General features: G+C 29.3%; 1 protein-coding gene across 1 annotated transcript; it reads right to left on the bottom strand.

Annotated features, from left to right (window-relative positions):
* Nucleotides 1-5,226: 5,226 nt before the first annotated feature.
* On the bottom strand, nucleotides 5,227-7,048 carry LOC105121732 (alpha carbonic anhydrase 7-like). The gene is made up of 7 exons (XM_011020501.1): nucleotides 6,892-7,048; nucleotides 6,508-6,725; nucleotides 6,195-6,307; nucleotides 5,998-6,100; nucleotides 5,679-5,843; nucleotides 5,516-5,569; nucleotides 5,227-5,391 (listed from the first exon to the last, which is right to left on the bottom strand). The coding sequence occupies exons 1-7, from the start codon at nucleotides 6,980-6,982 to the stop codon at nucleotides 5,302-5,304; spliced, it is 834 nt and encodes a 277-aa protein (XP_011018803.1). The 5' UTR covers nucleotides 6,983-7,048; the 3' UTR covers nucleotides 5,227-5,301.
* Nucleotides 7,049-10,827: the final 3,779 nt, after the last annotated feature.

Below are 10,827 nucleotides of genomic sequence, written 5' to 3'. Positions count from 1 at the left end.
GCATATTGGAAAGAGACTGAGAAGAAAGAGGTGTAGGAGAGTGTATATTGTGATTATGGAGTGTTGTGTTGTTTTGTGGTCTTGTATTTTGTTTGTTTACCTGGTAATCTGAGACATTTACGCATCCTGATCACATGAAATTACTGCCTATAACATGGAGTTGCTGGGGGATTAATCATTGGAGAATAATTACTTTACTGGGTTGGTAACCTGTAAAATTAGTTGGTTGTTGTGTCTTGCCATGCCATTGATGATGAGAAAGGTTGATGTTTTCGAGAAAAGCTGGCATTACGAGGCGTACACAGTATCCACTGTTGATGGTTATTAAAATGAAATCAAGGGGGTGCACTGTCCTTTAGAAAGCTGTATCTACTGTTGATGGTAGTTATTGAAATGAAAACTAGGTGTTGCACTGTCCTTTAGAAAGCTGTAATAATGCATTCATGCATTGTGGTGTGCTTACACCATGTTCCTTGTGAGTTTACTCGGGATTGAGATTTGGTTCATAATTTGTTGTGTTAAGCTTGTTGCCCGCTCCATTATCCATGCTTTTTTAGCCCATTTGTTTCCATGAGACTTCTACGAAGTTAACCTTCACAAAGGGCTTTTATGGAGGCCACTTCTATGTTTGAGGCTCTCATAAGCCTTATGCGAATGCATGTGAAGGTAGTGACCTAGGAACACTGAGGTTCAGTGTCTAGCGACTAATCAACTATATTCTCTGCTAGATATCTAAAAAAGAGAGGAGATTATAAGTAGATGTTTTCGAGATCAAAAAAGTTGTTTAAGGCGAAGTTGTATGAAAATATAAGGATGTGCAAGTATATAATTTTAACATAATATATAAGATATATACCTCTTGCTATTATAATTAATCAAGTATTAAGCAATTGTCACGAGTAGTTGGATGCCATCATGAAGAAAATATATTATAATATAGGCAAATACCTTAGATTTTTTATGTGGGTTGATAACACAAAAATTTATGTAATATTTATATGGTTAGAATAGGTACACCCTTTCTTTACCTAATTTTTGAACTAAGATGGATGTGCCCAACTGCTACTATAGTCTAAAGGACTCCTAGTCTTTATTTATCATTTATAGATTTTATTCAAAATAAATATAATAATAAAAGGTATTAAATTAAAATATGAAGTGACATATGAACCTCTTCGTATATTTTTTTACATTCTCATATGACACTATATAAAAAATGATAATTATTTTATATAGTTCAAAATAACTACCACGTAGAAACACTTATATTTTGATAAAAAAAAAAAAAGCAAGAACTTTCAATGAGACATTAAGATCTAACTTTATATATCCTAATGCGTATAAAAAAATATTTTATACGTACAACATATTACATTAATTTTTAAAAATAACATAAAAATATATAAACAATTAATTAAAAAAAATAAAGTCATACTCTCAAATGGATTAGTAAGACTCACATGATCTATATAATATTTTATCATAGTGTTTTAGTTATGAGATCCATGACCATTAGCTTAGTGGTAATATGCTAAATGATCACTTTATATTTCTTAATTCTCTTTCTTACAATCAAGTGATTGTTGTTGTACATATTTGAACTCATACACTTATTTTTAGAGAATAAAAATAAAATTGAATTATCATAATATATCTTTATTGTTTTTAACTTTAGACTAGAAATGAAATTCTTTAATTAGATAGCATATGTCATTGCTTTATAGCATGAAAAGATTTTGCTTCTATAGAAAACAAAGCAATAATAATTTGTTTAGTACTTTTATAAGATATAGCTTCTTTCACAAGAACAAAAATGCATCCTAAAATAGATTTTTTTAATGCATACACAATGAAAAAAATCTATGTATAAATAACCAATCTCCTAAAAATAATTATCATGTTTGTCAATTAGGATTAAACGAGTTTGTAACCTTCTTGGGTTGCTTTAGAACCTTCCAACATTTCCATTGCAAATACCAAGTTAGGTCTAGTATAGACCCATGCATATAGAAATACATAATTTTTTTTTCATATATTTCTTTTTAAATACATTCTTTGGATATTGATTCTGATTGGATTTGTCGTATTTGATTATGGATGCTATTAAAGATGCAAAATTTGACATCCTAAACCATTTTAAAAAATTTTAATCTAAACCTTATGAGACAGTTCAATATTCTTTGAGATCTATCTCTATAGATCTTTATATTAATAATATAAGAGGCGTTACCTAAATTCTAGCATCGCTTTAATGATTAAACATTCACCTGTATAACTCTGATTCATTTTCATTGCATTCATAATTATATTCCTATAACGATTACTATTATCATCTACAACCAGAGGTGGCACCAAGGGGTGACAAACAGGGGTCCGGGCCCCTGCAAAATACCCCTGTAAAATATTTTAGATATTTTTTATTTAGTATTCAAATATAATAAGTAATAGGTTATCTAATAATAAATTATTATTTCATTAATTAATTATCATTGAATATAAAATTATATCTTCATCCAAGTTGTAAAAACTAAAATATAACCTAAACAAAAATATAACTTGTTCAATTTAATTACTTTTTATTGTTTTTTTTATCTTTCTTTTTTAGAATCCTAACCAAAAAATATAATAATACAAAGCAATGCAGAAAGATTAAAATAAAATTGTTAATTAATTTATTGTGTAATTAGTGATCCAAATTTAATTTTTTTTATGTTCGTTAAGAATTTCATGAGGTTTTTATATATATATAATTCTGCTATTTTTTTTCTAAATTTACTAGTTTTACCATTTTTTGATTTTTTATTATTATGAATGTCATTTTTTCTAATAAATTGAATATATTTTATAGGTTTGTTTTGATTAAGTTTGGATTTTTTTCTGTTTTATTTTTAGTAGAATCATTAAAATTATCAATTTTTTCTCACATGTCTAATAAATTTGTCATGATCTTTTTAGCCAAATTAAATTCTTTAAAGAATACATACCATTTTAATTTAATTTAAATTTTTTTTGGAACTAATAATTCTATTTTTTATGTTTGATTTTCTTTTATATATCAATATTTTTAATATGTGAATTTTACTTTTATATATTAACGTGTTTTACATGTAAAAATTTATACCTGTGATATTACTTTTGGCCCTCCCTGTTAAGTAATCCCAGCTCCGCCCCTGTCTACAACTCCATGTTACTAGAATTAGAAGTTGACTCAACCATTCTTTTTTTCATGATTTCATAACAAATATATAGTTCTCCACGTGCAAACTAATATAAATTTTTTTTCCATGAACTATTTTTGTAAAAGATGCATTGTAATCACATTTGGATCGAGAAACTTTTTATTTTTATACCTCTTATGTAAATATTTAATACCGTCTCTACTAATATTTTTTAGATTAGATATTATATAATTAATAAAATCGTCAACTCCATTATAATAATCCATTGCGTGCAACCCTTCGGGTAAACTCGATATATAAAAAAACAATCATCCATGACTTATTATAAAACCTATATAAAATATTGATGACAACATGTATTAATTAATAATATAAACTAAACAAATTATTAGTTTCCAACTAATTAGTTATTATTGGTTTAACTCAAACTTGATCAATCTATTTTAACAATACCTTTAGATCATTATCAAATTTCTCCAAAAATTCAGACTCTAAATATACTAAAATTTTCAACTTAACAATAAAATAGATTAAATGTGAAATGTACCCATTAATAAACCATTATTTATTTCATTATAAAATACCTAAGTTATAAAATCAAACTTAATTTCATCAAATGATAAATAAACATAATATTTTAAAATCTCAAACAAACCTTAACTTGTACAAATCATACATTTATACAATAAGTTTTTATAGTGAAAAGCTATAAAATAAGTAAACACACAAACAAACTATATATACTATATAAAAACGCTAAAAATTAACATTTTAAAAATAAATAATTTTATTTATTTGATGTGGTGATTGAACCAAAACAGGTATATAGATAGACTGAGTGTTGAAGTGGTTGGTTTTCTAACGATGGAGGCTTCATTTGTGACAAAATGATGGGGGCAAAGATATTATGTACTAGTTTATGTAGAATAAAAAAGAAGATGAAGGGAAAAAAATATGAGAGAGAGGGAAAGGAGGTTCGTCTGTAAGGTTATAAGTTAAATAATTACCAATAGATTCATAACTTAATAATTATATTTTATCTGTAATCTAATCTATAATACTGACATGTTATTTTTTTTGTTTTTTTAAATTGTATTTTTTTTAGTATTTGCTAAGGTAAAATTTTTCTTAGTGAATACCAGAAACAACAACAACATTATTTTTCATTGGTAAATGTAATTATAATTTATTAACAATATTGATTACATCAATATTTCTATTTATATTTAATAATTTTATGGTGGTAGCATTTGTTCTGCGGTTGAATGAATCCAGTATAATCAGTGGCAGAGACAGAGGGGCTGGCAAAAGCCACGAGCCCCGCAAATAAATTTTTCCCAACCTCTTCTTTGTATAAAATAATTAAAATTTTAACTTTTTTAAAATATTTTTTTTATATCACTTTGTGGCATTGCTGTAACAACCAAGGTGCTTCAACAAGAAGCCATCATACAACATGTCATTTTGTGAACTTAATCCTTGAAGATTTATGGATGGTGTCTTATTGCTCTGCGTGCGTGTATTGTTTTTCTATAATCGTTTTTTATCTATGATCCCAAATAGAGGTATGTTGATCGTCTAAAAGGGTGGTGATTATTTGCATCTTCCATATGATGAATGATCGAAGGCTTGCATGCATAATGTAAAATTCCAATATATTAGCCACACAAACACGAGGAAGAACCTTTCCTACATGATAGTCTTGATTGAAGTCTTAGCAGCAACATTTTAGCAGAAAGTTGAAAGTTTTCGTCAATGCAAAAGTTAAATTTTCCTAATGATGCCCCCGACTGTAAGAGAAGAAAGAAAGAAAGAAGAAGGAACGTAACAAAGTAAAATAACCAGCTAGTAGTCGTGGTTTATAACTCCCAATGAAATGCCTTGAATTTCTTCTTCTTTTTTCTTCTTTTTTTCCTTTTTTTAAATGTCCCAATTTATCATTACATCATGACGAATGTCTGATTTGGCATCATCGAGTTCAACAGCAATCGATAAATTACCAAATACTAAAAATTTAGTTGAATATATAAATGCAAAACATTGGCATAACCCTAGTACTTCTCATAAGCACATCCCATTTCAAAAAATGGGGGCAAATCATAAACTCTTGGGATGTTGTTAATTAGTTGAATGTATCCTTCGGGCTGGTTCCATGGAAATGGATCTCTCTTTGATTCAATGGCTGCAATGGTCTTGCATTTTTCTCTGCATACTGCAAATTATGACAATAACAAAGGTTAGGTACCCTTGAAGCTGTATGCGCTTCTACCAACATTCATAAATATATAGCAAAAATTATGATCCATCACTTAGTTTTACTAATTCTGGCTACTTACATCATGGACAGCCACTCGAAGCGCTCTAACTTGGTCCTTTGAAATTGTCCTTATCTGAGTTCAGTTCAAACACTTTTAAGGAACTCGTTTTAGCCCAGAAAAACAAACACAAGCTGGTCCGAGGATTTTGAAGTTGGCAAGGGAGGGAGGGAGGAGGGGTTACCTTTTTGTTTATGGTCCAAATAACACCTTGCTTGCAAGGAGGGGTGGTGAGGGAGCCCATGTATCTGTAGTATTTCTTGCCACCAAACTTGATCTCCCTGGGATCAACTATCCCAATGTTCCTTTCTGATTTTTGATCAGTCATAGATACTATATCATTGAGCAACTGAACAAGAAAACAAAAATAGATTAACCATACCTTAGCACTTGAATCGGAGAAATATTACTGATGTAAAAAAATTCTTCATGTGCATGCAGTACTTGAAATTCAAGCTTCTATATAATAAGCTAAAATTATTTCACGTATTTCCTTCTGTTACCTTGGAGAGGAAAGCATCGGGTTTACCAATCTTGTAAAGATATCCAACAACAGCGATCTTCTGCTCTGGGGTTGTGTGAATCATGTGTAGCTCCATGTCATACCTAGTAAAGAAAATAATTCGAATATTATTTGGATTTTTATATTTTTTTTCAAAATATAAGTAATTTTATTACTATTGACTTTGTTATAATTGACCTTCTTCCATTGATGGTATGCTCGGAAGGTGAGTGCCAGTGGCATTGTCGGAGAAAGTATCTGGTGCAATTGAGCTGTATTGATCCCGCTTTATCACGTCCTTCCCATTGAACCTGTTTCCATATTGAAATCTATTTAGGAGGTTAATCTCTACAAGTATAATTTTTTTTCATCAGAGATCAGTCAAAGCCAGGGCATTTAAGTCGTCGAGGAATTTGGCTAAGACCAGTCGTTGACTAACGTGAGTTGCACTGAAAAGCTTGATTTTATCACCTTGGAAGGAAGAAAAGAGCAAAATAATATCCTTAATTACCATAATATCATGGCCTCGATTCTTCAGGGTTGCATTAAAAGGTCTGTAGTTCCTCTTCATGTTATCTTTCTTTTGGACCATTTTCACTCTGCGATCTGACATGTCAATGGGAGATTGCAAACGTCCGGTTTTGCAATCGGCCCATTCTTCCTTAATGTCTCCCCAATGTGCTGGCCCCTTCTCGCTCCCTTCAGTGTAATCAAACTCCCTCTCATCCTCTGCACCACATAATTATTATATATCTATACATGCATCAAATATTGTATATCTAAGCTATAACCCGCTACTTAAATCTCACCACTGAAAATACCAAAATATAATGGAATATAAATGATCATAAACTAATAAAATAACAGAAAACGTTTAACAAAATGAATGGATTACCAACTTCTTGAGCTGTGACTGATAACGGTGAGACTACAAGCGCAAAAATTAGAGTACAACAACAGAGTACGTATGTCCTTTGTTGCTTCATGCTTCAAGGACTGGACAACCAAGATAAAGGGCTGCAAAATGGAAGATTTGCAGGTGAAAGACAACTAAATCTGCTTTGTTATTCCAGATGGTAATTTGGTCAAGCGGGCGTACACGAGAGGTTTAATATATAAAGCGCGCAGGTCTCTCTCTTGAAGAAGAAAACAAAACAACGACCTGCATGGAAGCTTCTTTTCGTTATTTAATCCGGCTGATCAGAAATGTTCCCTACGATGTATAGATTTCTTGGATCTTGGTGTGGATACTCTGAAAATTAAAGTTTACATTTTTTTAAGGGAAGTCACAGGATACTTTCTTATAGCTTAATTTGCTTGTAACCCAGAAATTAAAGGTCTTAATCAAATTAAAGTTGACATTATTGTTAAATAATAATTAAAAAAACATGATCACTTCAAAGAATCTTTCAGCTATACCGTGTCAACTCTTTTCTGTCCTTGTGTCCATGAAAGGAGCAATTACATCAAGATTTGACATTTGATTTGATTTGTTTATTTGTTTTTCATTCATTTTCTTTCCACCGAACCCTCTTAAGATTCGATATGCAATTCCATAGGATGGGAATTAATATTTCAAGTCAATAAGAATTAAAAATAGAGAATTAATTTTTATATTAGTCACTATAAATTAAAAAATTAAATATAAAAAAATTTTGAGTGTGAAAATCAGAAATTTTTTTAAATTAATTTTTTATTCAGTCATATAATTTGTTTATTTAAAATAAATTTTCAACACTAAGCTTTCCACTTCTCCCTTTCTATAAGTAAACATGCATGCATGCATGCATCTTCTTCCCGGGCATAAATTAACCACTTGCAAAAGCCAAAAATTAATTAGAGTAATAAAATACTCCAAACACCATGAAGTCCATTACATTTTTTTCTTCCTAATGTCTCAACTTGCTACGGTCAACTTGACTTGTTCGATGAATAGACGAGGTTGGTTATTGAAGAAAACTCTAACAACAACTTTGATGTCGTCATGCTTGAAATAATAAATAATTTTTAAAAATCTATATTGAAAGCTACACAGACTATCGAATCTTGATATGTCAAAAATCTCATCTCAATGCCATGATTTGAGCTAATTTTAATTATTTTTTTCCTTGTTTTATGCATTGTTTTAGATTTTATAATTATTTTTTTATATTTTTATTTTGTTTTTTAGTTAAAATAGATTTTTCAATTTAATTAAAGTTTTGTAAACCTCCAGTGAGATAGACTTCATCAGTATTATTAATTAGAAAGAGAGTTGCAAATTTAAGGTTTATATATACAATTTTTTTGCTCGTCGAGCTTTCATATTCTTTGTTTCTTCACTATCTTTAGCTCCGGACATCATTAAAAAATTTATTGGGCGATCAGATGCCAAGCGAAGGAAACAGAAGTTTGGCAGATAGCAATGGTGAATTAACCTGATTTATATAAATAATCATCACATCATTCCAAGTTAATACTTTGGTGCTTATACAAATTAATTATAATCAAAATGGACCATCGGAAACCCCTAGATGGCCATAACCTTGCTAGCTAGGGGCTGATCTTATACTTTTCTTTGCCCCCAAGAGGAACAACTTGTATGTTATGTTTAAATGATAAGTCTAATATCATGTAATAGGACCGATTCTTTTTATTAAAAAAGAAAAACTAAAAAAGAAAAAGAAAAATGCTATTCTATTATTAAATAGCCCCTAAATATTTAGGGATAAAAGGGTAACGGGTGACCTGCATGATTTATTACATTAATTAATTTCCTTTTTTATTTGGCTTTAGTTTAAAAGGAATCAAATTCTCTATTATTAATTAAATATCAACTAATATCCTCAATTGAATATTTCTATGATTGAGATAACCTAATTTCTCTTCCATTCCCACCATAACTAATATCCTCAACTCCTTTATATTCCCATTGTTAGTCGAGAAAATAAGATGAACTTGTACCGTTTCTTCCTCTACCACTGAAAATAGTAACAATAATAATAAATAAATAAATCATTCCTCCAAGTTCTACCCAAGAGTAGTAAATTATTATGCTGTGAAATTTCTAAGGAAAACCCAGTCTTTGAAGCGAAAAATATCCATCATTGAAGCTACATGTGTTGATGAATTGCCTGCATAAAATTATATATTTGTCGAAATCTTTTTGGTCTGTTTTATAAGTGAGCAGGTGAAATCAAAGCATGAACCATCTGAGGTGCCAAATAAATAAATAAATAAAAGGAAAGCAAACGTACAACATAAGCAACCAGCTAACCATGCTCAAGACGACGACCGATGGCTACAAAATCAGTGCCATAAAAGTCAAATACGCAACTGTATCTTTAGGACGATAAAACAAAGGGAACATGACAGCTCTCCTTGTATTTAAATAGATTGAATCGAGATGGGAAAAATAAATAAAAAAGGCCATGATTTCTTAACCGTAACAATAAAATAAAAATAAAAATTGAAGGGGCTAAGTTACCATGCAAGAGTGCTTTGTGTTTTGACCAAGGAAACTGAAGCCAAAACATGTGGATTCAAGAAGATTCTAAAAGAATATAGAATATGGAAAATATAGAGTCCAAAAATATATATTAAAAAAATAATAAAATTTGTGTTATATAGCAATAGTGCTCAAAACACGATTCTAAACAATCCTTCAACCTATTAAGCAATATAATAGTTATTCTAGAAAAAATTTTCTATCAAATCATCTTAGAAAATATCTTGTTACCACAATTTTAAATAATAAACTAATCTTAGTTATTTTAATTTTTTTTAATCTAAATCTATCCTACTAGTTCATAAAATCATCTATTAAGTTATTTATAAAATATATCTAGATAAAATTTTTATTTAATATTATTAAATTATTATTTAAATACTCAGAATTTTCCCCGTATCTACATGCCCACCAATATCACACAACCACTATAATCTTGTCATGTTGGATTATCAAAAGAAGGTATGAATTGCTTCGTCAAAAGAAAGGAAAATGAAGAGACGTTGCCATAGACCAGGCAAGAAAAGAAAATCAAACAAGAATATTCTTTAAGAATGCTACCGGAGGGATGATTCTTAGGGAGGCTAACCCTCGTGCAATTTTCTAGCCAAGAATGCTAGCACAGCGATGGAAAGGTTTCAGATTTGAGATCATTCACCTTCAGAACTGAACCATTTGCTCCTAGCATATTCTTCAAGAATCTTGTTCATTAGGTCATAACTGTCTGGTATGTTCCTTTCATTTGCTGTGAAACAAAAAAAAAAAAAACTCTTAAAAACACCATTACCCATGCAAAAAATAATTTAAGTATTACTAGTATTTTTTTAATAAAAAATATTAAATTATGTGAGAGTTGAGTTAATGTGATCCAATCAACTTGGTGGGTTCTAAAAAGAACTAGATTACCAATAAAAATATAATTTGTTATTTATAAAATATATCTAGATAAAATTTGTATTTAATAAAAAAATATTAAACAACAATATATTTGATCAACCAAAGTTAAGTTGTCAAATCTACAACCCATGTAATAAGATCATGAAAAAAATAATTATAAAGTTCAATTTTTAATCAATCTAGTATTAAAGGATTAAAATAAAAAAATAATAAAAAAGATAATAAAAAATAATTTGAGTTAACTTCTCAATCCCTCAACCTTGGTCATAAAACTAGAATAACTCTATAAAAAATAAATTTAACAAATTATAAATTTTAATTTCCAAACAACCTAATATTTAAAGGGAATAAAATTAAATTTAAAAAAAAATAAAAAAAACCCGAGTCAACTTAGATTAAGTTGCTAAATTTATGACTCGAGTTATAAGATTAAGATAATATCGTAGA

Source organism: Populus euphratica, unplaced genomic scaffold (assembly GCF_000495115.2).
Source record: "Populus euphratica unplaced genomic scaffold, PopEup_1.0 scaffold46.1, whole genome shotgun sequence".
NCBI classification, from domain to species: domain Eukaryota; kingdom Viridiplantae; phylum Streptophyta; class Magnoliopsida; order Malpighiales; family Salicaceae; genus Populus; species Populus euphratica.
Note: the sequence above shows the minus strand (reverse complement) of the source record. Positions and strands in the feature narration are given on the sequence as shown.